Raw genomic sequence first — 25882 nt, 5'->3', positions numbered from 1 at the left:
AGGTGTATATCTGTCTGCAATACATTACTCCCCAAGACAGATTCGTTACTACATGTATCATCATAACCTTTGACATCGTTACAATATAACATGAAAAGAATTTTTATTTTTACAAATTATCAAAATATACCGTTTCGTGTTTCTAGACGTTCTTAAACTGGGATAATAAGCAGCCGACAAAGCGCGCTGACTGGAACTGCGGAATTGTGAGTGGTGCGTCTGGTCACAAGGGCAAGTGGAAGATTGTGGATTGTTCCAAATCTTACCCATACATCTGCGAAAAGCAGCATAGTAAGTAGCTATGATTTGTATTCGTCCTACTTCCGTACGTTTATGAACGATTACCTACAAAAGTAAATCCGCGGAAAATGTCAGCCAGGGCGTCACATAATATAATAGCAGATTTGTAGTGACATTTGTTGGCGGTTTCGTTCACACGCGATACATTGTCCGTTGATACTGTAACAACTGTCTTCTGACTGAATGTTTCCATCCAGTAGCATAGTAACATACGTAAGCTGTTGTAAAAGTACACCCTATCACCTTCTACCAGCCAATGTGCTCTAAGAGTGCAAATGTCATTTAAATATATAGCAGCATGATAAAAAGCTACAGTTATAATGAACTTGAGGAAAGGAATGTAGTAAGTCAGTACCGTTAGTATACATCAGGTGTATGTACAGGTATATGTACGGGTATATATACAGTATTATTATAGATCTACTCCATTTATCTATGCAAAGTAGTTACAGCATTTTCTCTGGCAAAATACAGCTGGATATAGTGTGTAGATGTACATATATAGGATTCTGCCTGTACTGTGCCTCTTTATACACAGGTTAGAAGTTACAAATGAGTTCACCAGTTTGGAGGGAACAGTAATTATTTCCAGTGAAAACATAAATATAATGTTAAAATGTCGATCTTACTTTTATTTCAGCATGTGTTTATCTGTTGTTTTTGTGCATGTCTTAATACAGTTAAACAGCAACAATTTAAGCGACGTTACGAAACAATTTTGGTCGGCTGTGGACATATTTTCACTTTCGTTTCAGCGAACATCCCTCCCACAGTTGGACCGACAACTCCCGCTGGTAAGTGACATGATCACAAATATACCAATTATCAAAATTGGATCCCGTTTATTGCAGAAGTTTCTAACCCAGATGTAGTGTACGTTAGGTCGCTGGGGTAAATGTTCAGGTTTATGTCAATAATTTACATTATTGATGACATCGGACATTGCAGCCCTGAAGATGCGATGCACATTTTGTAAACAGTGACTAAATTATAACATGCTTCTGAGAACAGTGGGTTTGATATTTGAAATATAATATGGTGTAATTAGGTATGTATGATGATGGAAAATATAATGTGATATAATGTTGTTCTTTGTTCAGTTACGTGGAGCACAAACTGTGGCCCGTTTTGGGACGAGAACCCTTTGAGTGGTTACTGTTACAAAATCGTCAACAGGCCTCTCAGCTGGAAGGATGCCCGAGATTTCTGTCGAAATTCAGATAATAATGGCGACCTGGCTAGCATTATCAGCCTGGATGAACAAAACTACATATCAGGTAACAGAAATGATAACTCTTAATACAATTCTGGGCGTATCAAGGGAAATATTTCACTAGTCTAATTTCGGCCTTCAACTGGGCTCTGTCCGGTTTCCTCCCACCATAATCATGACTGACGTCTTAAAAATGAAGTATTCTTGCGTATGGCGTAAAATTCCAGTCAAATAAATAAATAAATCTAATTTCGGTCAAGAAAATTGACGCTAAATTGAGGGAAACCACTACGCCTCGGCACTGTCCAGCCGAAGGTTGCCGGAATTAAGCATCTTACCTCATAGGTCAACGATACGTAGTCCCTAGGGCAACCTTATAAGTCAAGGACATATCGCCTTCAGGTCAACCTTATAGGTTAAGGACATGTCGTCTCCAGGATAACCTTGTATGTCAAGGTCATGTGTTCTCCAGATCAATCTTATAGGTCAAGGACAAGTCTCCTTGACAGACTTATAGGCGAAGGACATGTCATCTCCTTGACAGCCTTATAGGCGAAGGACATGTCATCTCCAGGACATCCTTATAGATGAAGGACATGTCAGTAGGATTCTCGGTTCCCACACTTAATTTCGGACTGACAATAAAATCATCATGGACGTTCGTGTTTGACCATCTTTGGCTGTGTTAGACTATGTGGTAATGATGTCATTTTATCACCAGGGCGCTTGACGACGAACACCTACCTGTCCTATTGGATTGGCGGAAATGACCTTAATTCGGAGGGTGGTTGGGAATGGGCAGATGGTTCCGGCTTTGCATTCATGAATTGGGGAAAAGGTACGCTAAAATCTGACTTGTATGAATCTGCTTATTACACCATGTTCTGGCGTTTGATAGAGCAGAAGGATTTATTCCACCATGCTCAGACGTTTGATAGAGCGGAAGGATTTATTCCACCATGCTCTGGCGTCTGATAGAGCGGAAGGATTTATTCCACCACGCTCTAACGTTTGATAGAGCGGAATGATTTGTGCCACCATGCTCTGACGTTTGATAGAGCGGAATGATTTATTCCACCATGCTCTGACGTTTGATAGAGCGGAAAGATTTGTGCCACCATGCTCTGGCGTTTGATAGAGCGGAATGATTTATTCCACCATGCTCTGGCGTCTGATAGAGCTGAAGGATTTATTTCACCATGCTCTGACGTTTGATAGAGCGGAATGATTTATTCCACCATGCTCTGGCGTCTGATAGAGCGGAAGGAATTATTCCACCATGCTCTGACGTCTGATAGAGCGGAAGGATTTATTCCACCATGCTCTGGCGTTTGATAGAGCGGAAGGAATTATTCCACCATGCTCTGGCGTTTGATAGAGCGGAATTATTTATTCCACCATGCTCTGGCGTTTGATGGAGCGGAATGATTTATTCCACCCTGCTCTGACGTTTGATAGAGCGGAATGATTTATTTCACCATGCTCTGGCGTCTGACAGAGCTGAAGGCTTTATTCCACCATGCTCTGGCGTCTGATAGAGCGGAATGATTTATTCCACCATGCTCTGGCATCTGATAGAGCTGAAGGATTTATTCCACCATGCTCTGGCGTTTGATAGAGCGGAAGGATTTATTCCACCATGCTCTGACGTTTGATAGAGCGGAAGGAATTATTCCATCATGCTCTGGCGTTTGATAGAGCGGAAGGATTTATTCCTTCATGCTCTGGCGTTTGACAGAGCGGAAGGATTTATTCCACCATGCTCTGACGTTTGATAGAGCGGAAGGATTTATACCATCGTGCTCTGGCGTCTGATAGAGCGGAAGGATTTATTCCACCATGCTCTGGCGTTTGACAGAGCGGAAGGATTTATTCCACCATGCTCTGACGTTTGATAGAGCGGAAGGATTTATACCACCATGCTCTGGCGTCTGATAGAGCGGAATGATTTATTCCATCATGCTCTGGCCTTATATGGCATTCTGGACTTTAATTTCTTACAGTGATGGATCTACCAATGTATAGTTATGTCTACAGCAATGCCACAGTGTGTACACACTCAAAGTATTCACACAGTGTGTACACACTCAAAGTAGGCACAGGGTGTTTACACGCTCAAAGTTGGCACATAGTGTTCATTTTCATGTCAAATGTGTCTGTCACTTTCAGGCAGTTTCCTACTAAGTCGTTTGATGTCTATACCTGAACCTAGTGCTTTTTCTACATGCGATGTTTCTTCCAGCTGTACCCTGGGGTGTTCCTAGCTGTATCGTGAGATGTTTCTCGCTGTATCATGTGATATTTCTAGCTGTATCGTGAGATGTTTCTAGCTGTATCGTGCGATGTTTCTAGCTGTATCACGTGACGTTTCAAGCTGAATCACTTGATGTTTCTTGCTGAATTGTGTGATGTTTCTAGCTGTATCATGTGATGTTTCCAGATATAGCCTACCATGAAATGGATGTTGCACGCTCTACCGTTTGGTGTTTCTTTCGTTACCATGTGGTGCTTCTGGCTGTACCATGGGTTGTATCATGGATTGTTATAATTGTATTGTGAGATGTTTCTAGCAGTATCGTGGAATGTTTCCAGCTGTAGCCTACCATGTGATGGCTATTTCAAGCTCTGCCGTTGGATGTTTCTAGCTATACCATTCGATGTTTTCTCTCTCCACGTCCATAGGCCAACCTGACAACTGGAAATCCCGACAAGACTGTTTGAGGGTTGATATGTCTCAGTTTAAGGCTTGGGATGACGCCGAGTGTTGGATTCGATACCCCTTTGTCTGTAAGAAAGCAGGTAGGTTGATTGACTCGCTTTGGGTGAGCTTTTTTGTCTCACTCTATATTTTTATTTATTGCTTAAAGGATTCTCCGCACAGTGGTGTTTGCAGACTAAGTCTGTGCCAAACTAAGACTAAGGCGATGCTTGGAGACACAGTATTAATCTATGAATCACGGTATCCTAGTACTAAAGACTTAAAATCGTACTTGTTGCTGCTTCTCTTGGTGCTCAGCACTGAGGTTTACAGATTGGAACAAGGAAACTGGACTGTAAGTTTGCTCTGTGCAAGGATTCTGTGTTTAAATGGCACACTGACACACTGATATGCTGGTTATGACACCAATCAGGAATAAAAAAAGATACATAAATATAATACTCATTACCCGTACATTCGATGTGCTTTATTTTATAGGTAAAAACGCTCGTCCACTTCCCACAGAATCGACTAATATCGAACCAGGTAAGAGAAATCATGCAGTAGGTGATATACAGATAGAATTTTTTGGCTGTTACCAAAAAGAAAAGTATCTTAATATGTATTTGATTAAAATCTGACCCAATTTCATAATCTTAATATTAATTAAGGCTTTGTCTAAAAGTTGTCTTTCTTTGTTCTCCTAAAATTACATTCTCTCTTCATATACTTTCATTTCTAACTGACTGATGTAGGTATATGTGTGAGTGTTGTGAGACTTGTCTCCCTTTGTCCCTAATCTTCTGTTGATCCTAAGTACTAGCCTGTATTTTCCCGCACAGTCTGTGGCGAGGGCTGGATTGCGTACGGAAACACTTGTTTTGAGTTCAACCAGAAGAGGGCCAACTGGGGACAGGCTCGTTCCACGTGCTTGCGTGAAGGTGGAGACCTCGCTATCGTGCCGGACCTCGCTACCCAGGGTTTCATCAATGGTAATTAGACTTAAAGGAAAACATGAAACATGTGGTTTTAATTCCTGATGTGCACTTTAAGATGTGTTCTGACATGCAAAAGTACAAAAACGAAGTTTTCAGACGTGTTCTCGTGACGTGCGCATGGCTCTCGGCGGTCAGTCAGAAAATTAAGTCACTTGCATTTGTGACGTCAAAGGTGATAGCTGTCAGACAGCTGTGGGAGAGAATATAATTTATGTAAATTTTTGATTTATTTTGCAAGAGCATTTCATGATTTTGCTTGTAATAGGGAATGTGAATTTGTCTTCTCTGCATCAACAAAACTTTGGTTACTTATAATTAAGATTTTAAAAATAAAATAAGAAATTTAAAATACTTAAGGCTAAAATACAATGCGTTTCTGTGTGTTATCCCTCCAAATTCTTTGTCTTCAGGGAATATAAAAATTGAAAGCTGGATTGGCTTAAACGACCGGTTCAAGGAGAAAACATTTATTTGGAATAATGACAACAAGACGGTAAGTAATAAGTGACAATCAACAGTGACAAGGCTGGTGGCTGTGGCCATAAGTGAAGACGTGACAATAGGCTTATGTTACAAATTAGAGTTGTGTATTGTCCTTGACTCCATGAGTGTTTAAGTATTAAAAAAAGAACTAAAACGGTTACATTATGCATCTACATACACGAACATAAAATGTCTTATTGCATGTTTATAACTGTTTTCCAGGGAATAGAAAAATCCCTTAAAGAACTGATCCTCAGTTTGTTGAATCGGTCTAGGGTGGATTGACCGAAAAATAGCAGTTAGTCTGGAAAGTTTCCAGTGTGACAACACTGTAAATACGTGAGCGATCAGACTGGCATGTTTCCAGCATAACAGCACCAAAAATACGTGAGCGGTGAGGCTGACATCTTTCCACTTTGATACCACTATAAATACGTGAGTAGTGAGACTGCCATGTTACCAGTGTGGCAGCACTATAAATACCTGTGCGGTTAAATTAACATATTTCTACTGTCACCTCGCTGTAAATATGTGAGCAGTTAGATTGACATGTTTCCAATGTGAACATGGAGACTGCAGGGTATTTTTTTTTACTAGGATACGGTGTCGTGTAATGACCGAAAAATGTTGAAAGCGTGGTTAAAGCCAGTATATACACGTATGCGGTTCGGGGAGTACCTGGTAGGGAAATAACCACATATACCAAATACGACCACCTATAACAACCGACGACCATTAACAACCGACCACGCATAACAAACGACCGCTTATAACAAACGACCGCCTTTAACAAGCGACCACCATTAACGACCGACCACGCATAACAAACGACCACCTAAAACATACAACCACCTATGACCGCCTATAACAAACGGCCGCCTATAACAACCAACCACCTATGTCCGCTTCTAACAAACCACCGCCCAATAACAAACGACCACCAATAACTAAAGGCAACCAGCTACAAACAGCCACTTACATATATAACAAACGACCGCCTATAACAAACGGCCACCTATGCCACCTATAACAAAGGCCTAATTGACTTTATCTTATATCATTTACAGACATCGATTGCATTTAAAAACTGGGCCTCCGGACAACCGGACCACAAAAAAGACCAGGACTGCGTGACCGTGCAGACGGCTGCCAATGTCCGGGGAAAATGGAGAGATAATAAATGCAACGGAAAATGGGGCTATATCTGTCAGAAACCAGCCAGTGAGTAGATTAGCTATGGGGAACAGGAAAGCAAATTCAGACATATCTTCTGATCACAATGCTGTGAATCACTGCTTAGTTCGTGGACAGGAATCCCTCTCTCCGGACAGGATATTCAGTTCTGATTGACCCCCCAACACAAATGTTACCATTATCTCTGCTTTATGCGATGTATTGCTATTTGCTGATTACACATAGATGTTTGAACATTATTGCAAACTTTAGAATGCACCTGTGAACTTCTACTTTGGTAGCATCATATTCGTAAATTCAATGATGTAGGTAAAGTTACCGTTCCCCCACGACATAATGGAAAATTATTTACTTATTTATTCGAGTGGTGTTTTACGCCGTACTCAGGAATATTTCACTCATACGACGTCGGCCCGCATTATGGTGGAACGAAGCCGGCCTGTGTCTGGGGTAAACCCACGACCATCTGCAGATTGCTGGAAGGCCTTCCTACGTGCGCCTGGAGAGGAAGCCAACATGGGTTGACATAATAGATAATACCCACTTTGCAAAATTGTCATCTTAACCATCAGTTGCCAGGGAGATTGAGACGCAGTCGGTCTTCTCCCGGGTCATTAAGTTAGGAAGCACGAATTTAGCCCTGGCTGAATCGGATGGGACTTCACAGTAATCCATCATGTACATCTGGTACCTAAGTTTCTCCCACTGACAAACTTAAGCTTTATCTGATGAGTGAAAGACCATTGACTACAGTGCTAAAGGTCAATCACCTCAATAAATAAATTGTTGTCAGCACAGTAGTTAAGTATATTGTTCCAGTATTTTCACGGTACTTTGTTATATTGTTCCAGTATTTTCACGATACTTTGTTATATTGCAGCCTGTGGAAAGAACTGGTACTTACTTGGCACCAATTGCTACCTGTTCAACACTTCTGGCGCTACTTGGGCGGGCGCCCGTAAACAGTGTAAAAATATGGGTGCGGACCTTCTGACGATCAAAACACAAGATGTGCAAAGCTTTATCACAGGTAAAAGACTTCTAAGAAAATAATTAAAATCAAACAAACTTGTTGTGTGGATTCATATATGACGGTCAGTTTAAAACTCCTGGCATATGAGTAAATAGACAGCTGACGCTATTGAAATAAGCATAAATGTTGTTTATCAAGCAAGTTAATTCCCCATACCTGTCAGGTTATTTATACTGTCAGTGGGTAACCTCGGATCAATAGATTCAGTAGCTTGACTTACCAAAGAGTTGCTTACCCTCGTCTGCCCCAAGAGAGCATTGTTACACATCAGTGAAATTCTGCGAGCTACATGTATTTGTAGTATGACGCCATTGTGACTGTAAGACACCCTGTGACTGTAAGACACCATTGTGACTGTAAGACACCTTGTGACTGTAAGACATCATTGTGACTGTAAGACACCTTGTGACTGTAAGACACCATTGTGGGAACGTTGTTGCAGGTAAACTGTTAAGAGAAAGCTGGATGGGACTGAATGACCAGATCAAGAACAAGAAGTACACGTGGCTGGACAGCACAGATAAAGTGAGTACTTTTCTGGTTAGCCCCCTCCCATATCTTCCCGCTGAATAGCCACGTAATGTATTCTCTTTATAAGTGTTCAGAGTTAAAAGTGCGCAGAAAGCGGAAGCAAGACTAATAGTGTTGACATGTCAAACATGTATAACGGCGACATTGATATAAAGCTAATCGTGTGTTGTTTTTGCAGGTGCCATTCTTTAACTGGGCGAAAGGTCAGCCTGATAACAAGGACAACGAGGACTGTGGTACGATCATGAAGACTTCCGGCAAGTGGAGAGACCGCAGCTGTACAGAGCAATACGGCTTCGTCTGTCAGAAATCTTCAGGTATCACCAGCTTCTACCAAAAGATTGCCATCCAGATATTTTCATACACATATACATCACATTTACTTTCTAAAATACGACTGACAAGCTCCTATTAATGCGATAATACCTTGGTTTCAATGTTTAGCAAGACCAATATGACAGATGCTGAGTCTCTCACTATACTCGTCGAGGACATTAACACAAATTGACAAACTTTCGGCCTGTTTTGTTCTATTTCAGCGAGCTTGTTGCTTGGTTGCCCTGACGGTTGGGTAGGATACGAGGGCCACTGCTATTTCGTTGGTTACAAGCCAAACATTGGTTCTTGGCAGAACGCCCGAGCCTCCTGTCAGTCCATGTCATCCGACCTAGTCAGTATTACCCGGCCTCAGGAACAGAAGTTTGTGTTTTCTCGGTCCTCCCATGGTTAGTATATGTACATAGCCAGGGCTTCATTTTCCTTTAAATATAACACTTTCTTTATTACCTGAACCTTAGCCAGTGTCATTTCCTTTGATCGAATTATCTGCGTCAGTTGTGAAAAAAAGCCATTAAGTGCATGGAATCACGTGACAACAGTAATGGTAAAAGAAATAAACAACTTGGAAATCTTACATATAGTTTCTTTCATTAGGCATAACATGGGTCCCCATGGACAAGTCGGTTAGCATGCCATTGCGGCGCAATGAACCAGGACCCTCTCACCAATGCAGTCGCTGTGAGTTCAAGTCTAGCTCATGCTGGCTTCCTCTCCGACATGTACGTGGAAAGGTCTCCAGTAACCTGCGGATGGTCGTGGGTTTCCCACCAGGCCCTGCCCGGTTGCGTCCCACCATAATGCTGGCCGCCGTCGTATAAGTGAAATATACTTGAGTACCACGTAAAACACCAATGAAATAAATCAGTGTAAAAACTTGGCATATAAGCCGTGGAGGTGCTGATGGATTATACCATGTGTATGTGTTGCCAGCCCACTCTCCTGTCTGGATTGGTTTGAACGACATTGATAACTTCGCCGGACATCGGATGTTTAGTTGGTCAGATAACTCGCCTGTGACGTTCACGAACTGGGCAAAAGGCGAACCTAACAACTATGGGGGCACGGAAAACTGCGTTGCCATGAATCGGGATAAGGTATTACAAGCATCAAGTCTTTTCCTCAACACTCTTATCACACAACTGAATTAGGTCATTTATGATATGCCACTAGTTTGTATTCCATGGCACTCGTGGTGCAAATCTAGATTTGTTAGTTCAGAGCTTGTTGAACTTATTTTCTGGTATGAACGTCATGTGGCTTGAAGTTGGACTATAGTTATGAATCAGAACGAGAGTGGTATTAAGAATCAAGTCAAGCCTAACTGTTGGTAGATTTTTGAACATCTGATTTCTGCATGGTGTTATCATTTTTGTGATTTTCCACATGTGGCCTAAATTACATTTACATTGAACAGAAACCACTGATGTGACTTGGTCTACTAAAACATTAGAACGGAAAGAATTGGAAAAAAATAGCGCATGTCAAAATTCAAGCACACCAGACAATACCATGCCTTTGTGCCTTATAAGGCTATAGGCTTTCTCACCTGTCCTGAAGCAGGTTGCTATTCGTGTCAAACCGTCTGTATAGGACGAGCAGTTTTATAGATTCGCTTATAGAGCAATTGTATTATCATTCTCTTATCTTGTCACTGCAGAAAGGCGGATGGGACGATTACCCCTGTTCAACACAGGATGTCAGAGCATACGTTTGTGAGATGGAAATGCAACCGACAGCTCTAACAACAAAAAATCCCATGAAAGCTGGCTGTAAGAGTGTAAGTAAACACAGTTTGGGAAGAAAAGATTAGAACACGACAATAAAATACCTACAGTTAATTGGTAAAAAACAAATTGTCTATTAAAGATGGTACTCAAGGCATACCTAAGATATGTAACTTATTATAATAGTTAAAATACGGTGTGGGTGTGCAACACTGATGCCGTTGATATTAAGTAATATCCAAACGGTTAAATAAATATTCGCCAAAACATGAAGGAGGCTATATTTTCATATTTTGGCCAAAACTCGTTCAGCGCAAATTGAGTCGAATGTTTATAATAGCCCAAGTAATTCACGAAATATCGTACACGTACTTACCGTTCAAAATCGGTGATATAATTCCTAAAAGTTATAAAGCAGGTTATACTATAACGTTTTCAAACTTTACAATGCATTCTAAGACAAGTAATTCACGAAATATTGTACACGTACTTACCGTTCAAAATCGGTGATATAATTCCTAAAAGTTATAAAGCAGGTTATACTATAACGTTTTCAAACTTTACAATGCATTCTAAGACAAGTAATTCACGAAATATTGTACACGTACTTACCGTTCAAAATCGGTGATATAATTCCTAAAAGTTATAAAGCAGGTTGTACTATGACGTTTTCAAACTTTACAATGCATTCTAAGACAAGTAATTCACGCAATATTGTACATGTACTTACCGTTCAAAATCGGTGATATAATTCCTAAAAGTTATAAAGCAGGTTATACTATAACGTTTTCAAACTTTACAATGCATTCTAAGACAAGTCATTCACGAAATATTGTACACGTACTTACCGTTCAAAATCGGTGATATAATTCCTAAAAGTTATAAAGCAGGTTATACTATGACGTTTTCAAACTTTACAATGCATTCTAAGACTATAAATAGTATAGTATAGTCTGGTATTTACTGAAAGGCAACACTTTGAGGTATTCTTGGTGAATACAAAAATTCTATTAGATTAATGAGTATGTTAAAGTATAACGTAATATCTTGAGCCGCCATTAAAATAAGGCATACGTGTATTACAGGATTGTATATTTCACGCCATGCTTCCGAAGTTTTCACTTTAATATAGACTTGTTACATATGGTTTGAGCCAGAGTTAGCTTGTAACCATCCATGCAGTGTCACTGATTAACCATCCAGCCAGTATCTCTGACTAACTATCCATCCAGCGTCACTGACAAAACCATCCACTGAGAATCACTGTCTAATGATCCATCCATTATTTCTGACTAACCAATCATTCAGAGTCACTGAATAGCCTTTCATCCAGTATCTATGACTAACCATTCATCCAGTGTCATTGAATAACCTTTCATCCGGTATCTATGACTAACCATCCATTCATTGTCATTGCCTACCCATCATTTCAAAATCTCTAACCACCCATCCTTTGTTATTGACTAACCATCCATCAAGAATTAATGACTAACCATCAATCCACTATCTCTGATTAACCGTCCTTCCACTAACTTTGATTAACCATCCTTCCACTGTCTCTGACTAACATCCATCCACTATCTATGACTAACCATCCATCCACTATCTCTGGCTAACTGTCCATCCATTGTCTCTGACTAACCATCCATCCACTATCTCTGACAAACCATCCTTCCACTATCTCTAACTAACCATCCAGCCACTATCTCTGGCTAACCATCCATCCACTGTCTCTGACTAACCATCCATCCACTATCTCTGACTAACCATCCATCCACTGTCTCTCACTAACAATACGTCCTCTATCTCTGATTAGCCATCCAACCAGTATCATTGACTAACCATTCAACCAGACTGAATGACCAGTCACCCACCAAGAATCATTGACCGATCATCCATCAAGAATCAATGACTAACCATCCATTCAGAATCTGAAACCGTCCATTCAGTGTCATTGACTAACCTTCAATCTAGAATCAATGACTAACAGATTAATAATCCATCCAGAATTAAAGACTAACCCCCATATCAAATCAATGAACAACAATTCATCAAAATCAAAACCACTGACTAACCATCTAAACAGAGCCTTTGACCAATTATCCATCTAAAATCACCGATTAAAGATCCATCCAGGATCACTGACTAACATCCATCAAATATTACCGTCTATCTATCGAGAATCACTGACTAACATCCATCAAATATTACCGTCTATCTATCGAGAATCACCGACTAAAGATCCATCCAGGATCACTGACTAACATCCATCAAATATTACCGTCTATCTATCAAGAATCATCGACTAAAGATCCATCCAGGATCACTGACTAACATCCATCAAATATTACCGTCTATCTATTGAGAATCACTGACTAACCATCTATATAGAATTATTGACTACCCATCTATCAAGAGCCACAAAGTATCAATCCAGAATCACTAAGTACCCATATAAAATCACTGACTAACGATTCATCCTGTGTCACCGACTATCCATTCAGAATGACTGACTAACTACCCATCGAGAATCACTGGTTAAAATCAACTTGAACATGTAGGTAAAAAATAACAATAGTTAGGGCAATGACCCAGGAGTCTTCCACCAATGCGATCGCTCATGATGGCTTCCTCTCTGGCCATACGTAGGAAGGTCTAGCAGCAACCTGCTGATGGTCATGGTTTTTGCCCGGGGCCTTCCCACCATAATGCTGGCGCCATCGTATAAGTGAAATATTCTTGAGTTCGGCGTAAAAACATAGCCACGTTTGTTTGCTATTTTACAGGGTCTGGGTCTATATGCCACCTGCTATACTTTTGTCACAAGTAAACAGTCCTTCGGCAATGCTGAGAAATATTGTGTGTCCAAGCTGAAGGGGCATCTCGCTACGATAACATCAAGGTAAGACGTGACATCCACGGAATGAGCGTCTTGAACGTTCCGTTAGGTTGGCTTAGATTTAAACAGACATGTGTTCAGCGCTTTCGTATTCCCGAGTAAAACATACAAGAAAAGTGTAATCCAGAAGCGCTTTTTCTACACGAAAACAACAATACCAGAAATAATTCAACCAGTCAAAATTAAAAAGTCTAAATAAATAATATAATAAATTATTAATTGTGAAATATGGCGAAAAACACCATAACCGACTGTTCTCACCAATAATTATCACTGGAACAAAAGGTCTAACCGATACAAAATGTTTTCCTCAAAAACATTTCCATCATCCTGTTTCAGGTATATACAAGCTTTCATAGCCAGCGAGTTGGCAGACAGGGAAGGTAACTGGTGGATCGGACTCTCCAACACTGATCCTCAAACTTACAAATGGACAAGCGGTCAGGCCATATCATATACAAACTGGGACGTCTCTCATACAGGTGAGTTTAGCCAGTGCATCTCTCTTTATATTGTTACTGATTCTCACAGCTACACCCAGGTGGGCAAATCCTGATTAGATATCTTAAATGGCATCATCATTATTCATCATTTCAGTTATCCGATTCTTGATTCGTAAACAACCATCATATTTGTAAAAAGACTTCTTGGAATAAGATTTACTTTTCCTTGGCATATGCTTAAATTCTCTTGTTGTCAAATAAACTTTTCATCAACGGGGAAACCGTGGACATAATAAAGAAATAAAAAGCAATGGCCAAGGCCAAAGGTAGACACTGAATGACCAGACATTGGTAAACTCATCAAGGGACACTCACCAGAGACGCTAAATGAGGTTTTTATCCATACACTCCAGGACTCGTATTTATCAAACAACTTAAGGCTTTAGATTGCAAGTCCTTAAAAAGCCAAAGTAAGGAATTACTTATTGTTTCATTTATTTGCGCTATTTCCAGTCTTGAAAGGCAGAAACGCCGCATATTCTCTCTAAAGACAAATGATGTTGGAAGTCACGGATAAATAAACGATTCTTCCAACTGCACTGGTTTTAACAATAGGCAATGAGGCGGCTGGAGCAGTGACAATCACCGCTGAAAAACCAATCGGATTGTGGAGAAACCAGAAGAATAAAGGCACAAAGTTACCGTTTGTTTGTGAGTCGGCTCGTGCCGGTGGATTCACCACTCCAGCGCCTGATAAACCAACGCCCAACCCGTTTGCCAACTGTCCAACCTTTTTCGTTGAGCGCCAAGGATATTGTTACCGGGTTGGTGGCGGTATTTTAAACCAATACAATTAGTTCTCACCAAACTTATGTCAGAGAAAGGCCTTCCCTTCAATCATTATAATACTACAGTCTGAGGCCTTCATGTACACAGCAAATAGAAAAAAATAAACATTTGTATAAAATTGATTTGAATAAAGGTGATTGAAGCTAATTTCATACCCAGTGGCTCATGCATTGGAAACGCATCCTAGAAGGATGATACAATTCACATTATATTGACGTCTATGAAATGACATCTCGCATTGTATTACAGATTGCCTATAAACTAACAGCTAATACATGCTTTGTATTCATCCCTATGATGGTCTGGTTAACATGATATATCAACCACTGCCTTTAAATTTACACTAAATGATAACTAAAATAAAAGCTCATACATTTCCTGGACGAAACAAGAATCAACAAATCTTTCCATTATAGCACACCCGTTTGTGTTGGCAGGCATTTTATTCGAGTGGACCTTCACGGAAGACGTGGTCTCAAGCTCGTGCCTACTGCCAGCGATATGGTGGAGATTTGGTCAGTTTCCACAGCAAAGACGAGGAGGATTTTGTCAAGACAAGTGTTATCAGGTACACAAAAATAACATGTTCACTGCATTGATAGACATTTCCCAAGTTAAACAGTTGACTACATGAAACGTATCGTCTGGAGGCTGAAGATGTTTTATTTTTTCTTTCTTTTAGAAAGTATCCTGGTATATTCTGGATTGGAATTAACGACATTCAAAAGGAAAAGGGTGAGGCAATAAGTTTAATTGAGTCAGAAATATATAATAGGTAGAAATATGCCACGTCCACTTTATATGATTCCCCGCCTGCATACTCCACTGCGCACTGATTGGCTGATACAATCACGGAAACAACCCATGTCACGTTGCTGTTTATAAATAAATCACAATGGTTTCTTGTAGAAAATTTTGTTAATACACCCAACTGAACCCCTGTATTCCAAACAATCCAGTGAGTCGGTGTTCATGCGTCAACAAAAACACGATCAAGCATTTCCCATAATTCCTCAACATAGCTTTCTCTATTTTAGCAACATCGCTTACTTGCCTCACATACTGGCATACTTCTGACTATTTAGATATACGTCTTGACGTACAGATAATAGGTAGATTACGTATATTTTTTGAAACTTACAGGATCATATATTTATAGGAAAGATTGTAACATATTAGTTATATAATGCCATAATGAGAAAACGAGAAACCAAACAATATTTATGTTTATTGTGTATTTGTTTCCAGCATTCACGCAGCATGAGTTTATAGTTTTATTATGCCTTTCAATTGTATACGATTTCATTCTATCACCAAATCATGGTTTGAGCTCTTTGCATAGGTGTATTCGGTTGTATACTTTCGTAAAACAGGTGTACCCTTGATAAATAGAAGTTCATCGGAACATCGCATTTACAGCTCAGACAATACAAGCTTACTGTTGCTTTCTGGAAATGACCATGCACTTGTTGGCATTATATAAGCCTACACCGTGTAGTTCACATAAGTCAAGCCATATATATGAAATTCTGTACATAGATTTGCAGCATTTTGGAACTTTAACATGTGAAATACCATATGTGATATGTTGTGGTCAGGTTTCAAATGGAGTGACGGAACGCCTGTTGACTACACGAACTGGATGCCGCATCAACCCGATGACCATAAACACCACGAAGACTGCGGGGAATTCAACGCGAATACCAATCAGTGGAACGACGACAACTGTAACTTGGCCAAGAGTTACATCTGTAAAGTGATGAAAGGTAATACGGGATGTGTCGGCTTACGTTACGATTAAAGGATAAGAAAACTTAAAAACATGATATTATAGGCTGAAAAGGGCACATTATTTTTTTCTTTCTGGTGGTGCCTGCTGCATAATTTTGCGATTTTTCCTCGCCATGCACGTAAAGCCTGAATACGGAAAAAGCTGGCATAAATGGCTGAATCCATCGCGTCCTCCATCTTTAACACCCTGTAATTTATGCTGGGGGTGTGTTGCCTTTCAGCCAGTGAGAGTCGTTAAAACTGTCGGCTTGTTCGTGTAAACTCGGAACCTACGTCCAACATTCCGGTTTCCCGATCGTCAAGCGGAAAACGAACTGTATTGTTCGCTACCTTCTGGGAAGAAGAGTTCTACAGAAAATGTACGAACTGCACTTCGCCGGTTACCGACGGCAATTCTCCTCCTAACACAGAAGACTTCAGAACTCGTTCTTATGATGTCTAGACCACTAGAACTGATGTCTAGACCACTGGAACCAGTGACTAGAAATGGGCTACGTTTTCCTGTGCATTCTGAGAGTCCGGTCCAAACCTAATTGTAGGTTGTTTCTTTTAATAAAAGGAGTACTTCGTAACCTGTTTGTCATAAAACGCCATGGCAAAGGCATGCAGAATACAGCCTGGGCCATATTTCACTTTATGTAGGATAGGTTTCCCACTGAGTTGTAGTGAAAGGGACTTTTGATTCTGTGTCAATGGAGCAATTTAAACACGTGCATTCACTAAGAGTAAGGCATAAATCAGAGTTTAGAAGAAGTGACTGATTCATCCCTTTAACTTCACTGCTTTCGTTTTTTTTCAGGAGCGTCCCCGAATCGGAACGTCGCCATGCCAACTCTAGGTATAGTTTATTTGAAAAATTCACCGAATCAGCACGACTGAAATTTGCTCTCAGCAGTTGTGAATGACGTACATGTTGCACAAAATACAACGTTAACTGTTACGATCTTATTTTTTATCTTGTAATTCGAAATCCCACATGTCATCGTTAGTTTACAAAGTAATAGGACTGACTTCTGAATAGGAGGCCATCCGATAACATGCAAATCTCGCTCTAAAGTGTTATAGGTGTTATGCTGTGTCAAGTTTCCTGTGCCGTGTTATAGGGGTATGTTATGTCAAGTTTCCTGTACAGTGTTACATAGAGTGTATTATGTCAAGTTTCCTTTACATTGTTTAAGGAGTATGTTATGTCAAGTTTCCTGTACAGTGTCATAGGAGTATGTTATGTCAAGTTTCCTGTACAATGTTATAAGAGTGTTGTGTCAAGTTTCCTGTACAATGTTATAAGAATATGTTGTGTCAAGTTTCTTCCACAGTGTTATAGGAGTATGTTGTGTCAAGTTTCCTCTACAGTGTGATAGGAGTATGTTGTGTCAAGTTTCCTGTACAATGTTATAGGAGCATGTTGTGTCAAGTTTCCTGTACAATTTGATAGGAGTATATTGTGTCAAGTTTCCTGTACAATGTTATAAGAGTATAATGTGTCAAGTTTCCTGTACAATGTTATAGGAGTATGTTGTGTCAAGTTTCCTGTACAGTGTTATAGGAGTATGTTGTGTCAAGTTTCCTCTACAGTGGAAACGTATAATGGTGTTAAAACTGTAATGTCAGTAATAAATAGGGTGCCGTTTTGAAAAACTTTGTTTGTGTTGTAGGTCCGATCATTCCCTGCAGCGGTCATCTAAGCCTGTGGAGCTTTTTCAAAGGCAACTGTTACTATGTCAGCAAGGGGCGCCGATCATTTTACGATTCCAGGACATTCTGCGTGCAGAACGGTGGAGAGCTTGTCAGCATACACGACCATGACGAGAGTGACTACGTCATTTCTAAGGTGGGAAAATTGTTACTGTGGATTTTGTTCGCACTGTCAAATCTTTGAGGGGACCTTTTTTCACGCATGCTAAATTTCAAACTTAATGCAAATAAATTAATGGAAGGTTTATGAGACTCTGTCGTTCTGTTCTTCAAGACAAGAGAGTAGTTATGCAACTCATCTTTGTGGCGTCACCCTTATACTTTTCCAGTAACATCATACTTGTCCCATGTACTTTTTGCAAAGTTCAAACCATGGGCCCTTACAAATAACAATGACCTTACTCGTTAGTCATAGCATAAGTACGAATAGCTTACTTCCATGACCGAGTGGTTAGTGTTTTAGTTCAGTACAATGACCGTGGGCCTCTCACCAATGCTGTCGCTGCGAGTTCAAGTCCGACTTATGCTAGTTTCCTATCCCGTGTAACCCTGGACTTGCCCTGGATTTGTCCCAGTCCAATGCTGGCCACAGTCGTGTAAGTGAAATATTCTTGAGTACGGCTAAAATACCAATCAAATAAATAAATGAATACGTCAGCCTTCTGATCGATGTGTAATACATTTATTCACATATTTCTGCAGATATCTAGAAGCACCACTGACTCATTCTGGATCGGCTTAAATGATATCGGTGAAAATGGATACAAGTAAGTTGCCTCGTTACAGCCTCGAACCAATATCCTACTGGCCAAGAACACTGTATACTGCGGTTAATGTGATACAATTATGCCTTCCAACAACCTGGCACTAGCCTGCATTCTGGGAAAACTGGTGCAATATGCAAGATATCATAGCCCTATTTTATACTGTATTTCAGGGGGCCTCCGTGGCTGAGGTGGATAGCACGCCACAATAACTCAGCAACCTTCCACCAATGTGGTCGCTATTCGTTCAAGTCCAGTTCATGCCCGCATCCTCTCCGCTTGTACGTGGGGAGGTCTGCCAGCAATTTGTTGGTCGTGGGTGTCCCTCGGGCTCTGCCCGGTTTACTCCCATCATAATACCGGGTGCCGTCCAAGTATTCTTGAGTACGGCGTAAAACATCAGTCAGATAATGGGAATACATTTTCGTTTAATGATGGAAATGATAAGTGCTAAAAGTGAAAAAGTAATCGATTTTCTGGTTTAATATGTTTGACCTCAAGAAAATGATAGTTTAATACTGTACTTTACATGTAGTTAGGTGAATATCTGGCACATTTAAATCCATGAGCTCGTGCAGATCATTTCTACTTTGGACTTCTAACATGGACATGAATGGGTTAAATGACTATTGCTTTGTTATAGTTGGACGGATGGATCGCCCCTGAATTTTATCAACTGGTATCAAAATGAGCCAAATGACGCCTACGGCCAACAAAGCTGTGTACAAATGATCAGGGACGGTCAGTGTTTTCTTAATCTTTACTTAAACAATCTTATCAAGCTAAGCCTTATATGTGTGTATTATTGTCATCTTGTTGGTGAGTAGTCTCTGTAAAATTAAGGCTCAGTTGATTTAATGCACGGTCTTAAATTTATACATTGCAGTCTTGGTTTATGATAAACGAATAGCTCCATGGTTCCGATATTACAACAAGGACAAATATGTGTTTCAAATTATTCTTTTCTTCTTGCCTTGTTGGGTATCCTATATTTAATAGTATATTAATTGAAATGTTGATCACAATTAATATATTTTGAAATGCCCTGGTTGCAGTAAAATGGATAAAGATTTATTATTTGCTACTAGTTTGCTGTGTTGTAATCAAATGGTTTCTCGGAATATGTCAAGACAAAACAGGCTTCACCGTTAAATGGACAAGCAGTATGAAGCGTCTGATGTTGATATTTCTGTTATTGCCTTCAGGGTTTTGGCAGGACAACAATTGTGGCTACTTAAAGAGGTTTATTTGTAAGGCTCCAAATGGTACAACACCCAATACAAGACCACCCCCTACCACCATGGCGCCTGGAAACTGCCCTCAAGGATTTTTTGGCCAGGGTAATTAGAGTAAAACTTTGTTGTAAGAGCGTGCGTCGTAAAGCCTGAATCACTGAACAGCGGTGAAACATAGCTGCATTACGACATACATATATAACGACAATTTTCCATTATCTTATATATACATGTATTTTTTTTATTCCTTTGTCATGTTTTGGTTGACCGTACTGTATACAAAAATGGCAATAGGCGTCATGCATATGTTAATGTATAATATGGTGCCATGGTGTTTGTTTCTGAAGATTCCAGATGTTACATCATCAAAGGAGATGCAAAAGCGGATCAAGTTAACTGGACCACAGCCCTCAGCAGGTGTAAGCAGATGGGCAGTGGCGTAACCCTGGCAACCATCAGCAACGTTCTGGAACAATGTAAGGGTGACAGCCGGCTCTCAGTGAATGTCATGGCCATGAACATGCACCTTTACGTTACGCATTCACACCTACAGTTTCACATTTTAACTGGGTTGTAATGCAGCAGTTTTCATTCATCACACCTCGCCTCACATGTTAGGCCACTGAAGCACCTATATCTATTTGGTCTTATATTAGAGCAAAGACTCTAATGTTCCAGATATGGCGACAAAACCTCTCTAACATTTAGCATGTGAATAGGGAACCCTAATGCTATTCCACTTTCACAACATATCCTGAAAACAATCTCTTGTAGGCTGTTTTTAAATCTACTAAATCTTAAATACTTTAATGTCAGTGGACCACAGAATATGATCTGCTTGCAGTGACATAGTTTCAGCATATATTCTGGAAATGAAACCTAACGATAGCCAGAGAGATTTTTCAAGGTTTTGAAAGTTGTATGAAAATAAATAAGGAATTTGAACAACGTTGGGTCGATAACAGTCATTCAGTGACTTTAGTGGCAGTATAATATTCTCGAACAGTAGAGCTTCAGAATACTGGGATTATTTACCTTCTTGTAACTTAATGAACTGGGTTTATTTTGCCTTCTTGTGATTTAATGAACTGGGTTTATTTTGCCTTCTTGTGATTTAATGAACTGGGTTTATTTTGCCTTCTGGTAACTTAATGAACTGGGATTATTGTGCCTTCTTGTGATTTAATGAACTGGGTTTATTGTGCCTTCTGGTAACTTAATGAACTGAGATTATTTTGCCTTCTTGTGATTTAATGAACTGGGATTATTGTGCCTTCTTGTGATTTAATGAACCGGGATTATTTTGCCTTCTGGTAACTTAATGAACTGAGATTATTTTGCCTTCTTGTGATTTAATGAACCGGGATTATTTTGCCTTCTTGTGATTTAATGAACTGGGATTATTGTGCCTTCTTGTAACTTAATGAACTGGGGCTATTCTGCCTTCTTGTAGTTTAATGAAACATTACCATTTTTTAATTAGTTAAAATGAAAACTCAGTTTCAAAAAACTACACAAATCAATTTTTCATCGCAAATAACATCCTAATTTTACGATATAAAACCTAAAGACAAGGTTATTTCCGAAAACTTTGATTTGCGAATTTTTGTGAGTCCCGGCTTGTAAAGTGGTGTATGTGTTAAGAAACTGCCATTCCCACCCACAGCTTTCATCACGTCACATTTGAGATCTAGACCATACAACGTGTGGATAGGCCTGAACGACCAGGCTTCCCCAAACCAGTTTGTTTGGGTTGACAATGCTAAAGTCACGTACACTCATTGGGCTCCTGGAGAACCAAACGGATTTCGACCATTATCCTGGCCATTTTCTGGACTGATTTCACAAAAAACTCGAAACATGGTAAGATCATCGAGCGGTTTTCCCTTAATCTGTTGTAAGACAAGATACTTGTAGGATTTGAATGCTGATTTCATTTATTCACCAAGAACAGTCCTTGCGTCTTTTAGTTATCATTGAAAACTGTGGACTTCTTTTCTTTGCGTGATTCCGTCTTCATTTTGCACATTAATTGATCTTGAGATTATTGACCTGAAACGTCATTGGTTGACGGCTGGTATACGAATGTCTGTTTCGACGCATAATAGTTTATGCTGAACGTAGTTTTGGGAATTGACCGTGCGGTTATTGATTGGCTTTTATACGGGTGTCTTTTGTGACGCCAAGATGAAAATGTTTTCAGCGCAAGCCACCGTGGCCGATGAAAAAGTCAAAATTAAGCTTCTTTACATGTCATCATAGCTCATAAACTGTTGTGTATTCTACCACCAAGCTTTTAACATTGTATTTAATTTTATGGATGCAAAGCTAATTCATTTATTAATGTGCTATTTAACCTCGCGTTGAAGAATAGTTCATTAATTGCATTATCACCATTATGGATGGTGGAAACTGGATTGCTTAGGGTAAACCACAGATCGTTAGCATAACAAGTTCAGGTACAGACGGAATTTCGTTCAATGTGCCTTGCAAATTTTGCATTCCGGTTCGTTCCTGGCCCGTATAGCATTTATAGCGTGGATTTTCAAATTGCCAATCCTGATTTAAGTGCTGCTATCTATGATACTGGATTTTGTTCTAGGAGGACTGTATTGAGGTGTACAGCAAAGCACCAAACATCGGAGGCTGGAATGACAAGTCCTGTAGCGCCTTGAGAGGATATGTATGCCAGGCTCCCCGAAGTAAGTGCTTTCATCATTAGAGGGAAATTGCAATTTTTTGATGATTGAGCTCATTGGTTGATATATGATTTGAGGAGAATGCCTGGTTTCTGACTGACGAAAAATGCAGGTCATTAGTCGCTGCTCAATGTGTGCGGATAGGAATATGAGGTTTCGTAGATGGAAATCTGAGACAGGGAAATTAAATGAATGCATGTTATTCATAGCTGCAATTTGCAAACAAAAAACATTCACCAAACTAGCTTGCATGAATTTATGGTCAGACAGTTGTGGTCTCTGTGTAAAAGCAAATGAAACCATATGTTAATATTCGATGGTGCTAACATATGGTGATAATCATGTCTTTATGGTGACGGAGGTGGTTAGCGTGGCAGCACGGCGCCATGACCTCGGAGCCTCTCACCAATGCGGTCCTGTGAGTTTAATTTCAGCTCATGCTGGTTACCAATAACCTGCAAGTGACTGTGAGTTTCCCGACGTCGTATAAGTGAAATATTCTTACGTACGGCGTAATATAGTAATGAAATAAAATAAATCAAATCATAGATTTAAGGGGATACCTCTATAGTCTGTTGCATACAGTCTCCCGGGGAAATACTTCTGGTATCTTTCAGTGATCACCATAACATGAAGTTATGAAATTCCCGTTCTGTTTTATTTTCCTTTAACAGGCATGTCTAATCCTGTACCAGTGACATCTCCCGCTCCGTCGTACTGTAAGCCTGGCTACACGGTATACGGCTCCAGTTGCTTCAAGGTGGACGTGACCAGGCGAACCTGGGATGACGCGGCCCAGTCCTGTAGAAGTGATGGCGCCTATCTCGCCTCCATCACGAGCTCCTATGAGCAGGCTTACGTGCAAAGTCTGATACGTTTTAACCCGTCGTTAGCGTGGATTGGCCTCAGACAAACCCCGGTAAGATCCAGCATAATAATTCCTGACCTTTTTCGTGCTTTCTTCATCTCTCTCATCATACTAAATATTATATCGGAGTTCATTGAGTCGATCTCACTTCCAGGCAAAGGGTCCCAAATATTGCACCTTTAATAAAATCGCTTGTTTCTGTAATACGGAACTAGCCACTCTATGTTGCGTCTAACCCTCTCTTTTGTATATCAGTATTCCATTTATTGTATTTATTTTTTTCTATAGACAATATTCGTGTTTGAAATAAACACAATCTTTCTAAACATGTTTATTGTGTAAATTCTATTGTTCGTTACTGACAGGAGACAGGGCTGTATGACTGGGCGGACAGCTGGCCGGTAACATACACCAGCTGGACCAGTGGAGAGCCGACCAGGAATGGACAAACTTGTGTCTTCATCGTGAATAACGGCCATTGGCGAGATTCAAACTGTTCTTACAAGTTGCCCTCAATCTGTAAATTCAACCCAGGTATGATATGCTCCGTGTTTAACGTGAAAACTATCGGCGCGTCAAGTGTGGGTCTGACATCGGGCATAAGTTTTACCTCCATGATCTGACCCTGGCACATTCAATGCCACAACTGTATGACTGAACCCTAATAAGTGGCATGAATTCACTGCGTCACTGTGTGACGGGACCCTGACAGCGGAAATTGTGTCGCTGTGGTGACTATGTGACCGGGTTCTGACAGCGGGCATTGGTTCACTATTGTGGCTATGTCACCGGGCCTTGGCAGCTGGTATTGTATCGCTGTCGTGACTATGTGACCGGGCTATAACACCGGGCATTGTTTCACTGTCGTGACTGTATGACGGGACCCTGACAGCGGACATTGTGTCGCTGTGGTGACTATGTGACCGGGTTCTGACAGCGGGCATTGTTTCACTGTCGTCACTGTGTCACCGGGCCCTGACAGCGGACATTGTGTCGCTGTGGTGACTATGTGACTGGGCCCTGACAGCGGGCATTGTTTTACTGTCGTGACTGTGTCACCGGGCCCTGACAGCGGACATTGTGTCGCTGTCGTGACTGTGTCACCGGGCTCTGACATCGGGCATTGTTTCACTGTCGTGACTGTAGGACGGGGCCCTGACAGCAGGCATTGTTTTACTGTCGTGACTGTGTCACCGGGCCCTGACAGCGGACATTGTGTCGCTGTCGTGACTGTGTGACCGGACCCTAAGAGTGGGTATTGTTTCACTGTCGTGACTGTGTGCCCGAGCCCTGACAGTGGATATTGTTTCATTGGCGTGACTGTGTGACCAGACCCTGACAGTGGGCATTGTTTTACTGTCATGACGGTGTGACTGGACCCTAACAGTGGCAATTGTTTCACCGTCGTGACTGTGTGACCCAGCCCTGACAGTAGACATTGTTTCATTGTCATGACGGTGTGACCGGACCCTGACAGTACGCATTGTTCTGCTGTCATGACCAGACCCTGACAGTGGACGCTGTTTCATTGTTGTGACAGTGTGACTGGACCTTGACAGTGGGCATTGTTCCACTGTCATGACTGTGAGACCAGACCCTGACAGTGGACATTGTTTCATTGTCATGACGGTGTGACCGGGCCCTGGCAGTGGACATTGTTTCATTGTCGTATTGGTGTGATCTGGATTTAGTCTCTGCATGGTGTCTAGTGTATGTAAAATCGAAAGATACATGTTTAATGGAACCAAGAAGTATTTTTATTTTTCTTTATAATTCCTGAATTTTGGCCTACCATTGCATTTAATGCATGTTCAGCTGCTTTGCTTCGACTTTGGCAGGTACCCCTCCGCCTTACACTACCCGACCCCCGGGCTATTGTGCGGACCCTTCCTGGGTTATGTTCGGAGACTACTGTTATTTCGTGGAGAAGTCCAACATCCAAAGCAGAGTCTTCTTGTCCTGGCCAGAAGCTCAGTACTTATGCTCGCGGAAGGGCATGGCGCTGGCCACCATCCGAAACAAGGCTGAGAACGACTTTGTGCAGAATCTGATTAAAGTCGGCATATACCAGAAATATTCTGCCTGGATAGGTCTCAGCGCCAAGCAAGACGGTAAAGTATACAGTA

At 40.7% G+C, this 25882-nt stretch overlaps 1 protein-coding gene across 2 annotated transcripts in view; it reads left to right on the top strand.

Annotated features, from left to right (window-relative positions):
* The window catches only part of LOC135461996 (macrophage mannose receptor 1-like), a 46856-nt gene that overhangs the window by 17672 nt on the left and 3302 nt on the right, over nt 1-25882 (top strand). For both annotated transcript variants that reach the window (XM_064739317.1, XM_064739316.1), the window contains exons 15-46: nt 147-291; nt 1056-1094; nt 1401-1577; nt 2235-2351; nt 4196-4312; nt 4710-4757; nt 5054-5203; nt 5620-5702; nt 6760-6913; nt 7767-7916; nt 8362-8444; nt 8629-8767; nt 8990-9175; nt 9720-9883; nt 10447-10566; nt 13300-13415; nt 13752-13894; nt 14471-14679; nt 15142-15272; nt 15387-15439; nt 16303-16470; nt 17295-17333; nt 18151-18326; nt 18893-18957; nt 19598-19695; nt 20160-20294; nt 20537-20665; nt 21856-22052; nt 22792-22891; nt 23563-23807; nt 24122-24290; nt 25595-25867. In XM_064739317.1, coding sequence (XP_064595387.1) covers nt 147-291; nt 1056-1094; nt 1401-1577; nt 2235-2351; nt 4196-4312; nt 4710-4757; nt 5054-5203; nt 5620-5702; nt 6760-6913; nt 7767-7916; nt 8362-8444; nt 8629-8767; nt 8990-9175; nt 9720-9883; nt 10447-10566; nt 13300-13415; nt 13752-13894; nt 14471-14679; nt 15142-15272; nt 15387-15439; nt 16303-16470; nt 17295-17333; nt 18151-18326; nt 18893-18957; nt 19598-19695; nt 20160-20294; nt 20537-20665; nt 21856-22052; nt 22792-22891; nt 23563-23807; nt 24122-24290; nt 25595-25867 — 4318 coding nt within the window. The remainder of the gene's footprint in view (nt 1-146; nt 292-1055; nt 1095-1400; nt 1578-2234; nt 2352-4195; nt 4313-4709; nt 4758-5053; nt 5204-5619; nt 5703-6759; nt 6914-7766; nt 7917-8361; nt 8445-8628; nt 8768-8989; nt 9176-9719; nt 9884-10446; nt 10567-13299; nt 13416-13751; nt 13895-14470; nt 14680-15141; nt 15273-15386; nt 15440-16302; nt 16471-17294; nt 17334-18150; nt 18327-18892; nt 18958-19597; nt 19696-20159; nt 20295-20536; nt 20666-21855; nt 22053-22791; nt 22892-23562; nt 23808-24121; nt 24291-25594; nt 25868-25882) is intronic.

Source organism: Liolophura sinensis, chromosome 1 (assembly GCF_032854445.1).
Source record: "Liolophura sinensis isolate JHLJ2023 chromosome 1, CUHK_Ljap_v2, whole genome shotgun sequence".
NCBI classification, from domain to species: domain Eukaryota; kingdom Metazoa; phylum Mollusca; class Polyplacophora; order Chitonida; family Chitonidae; genus Liolophura; species Liolophura sinensis.
Note: the sequence above shows the minus strand (reverse complement) of the source record. Positions and strands in the feature narration are given on the sequence as shown.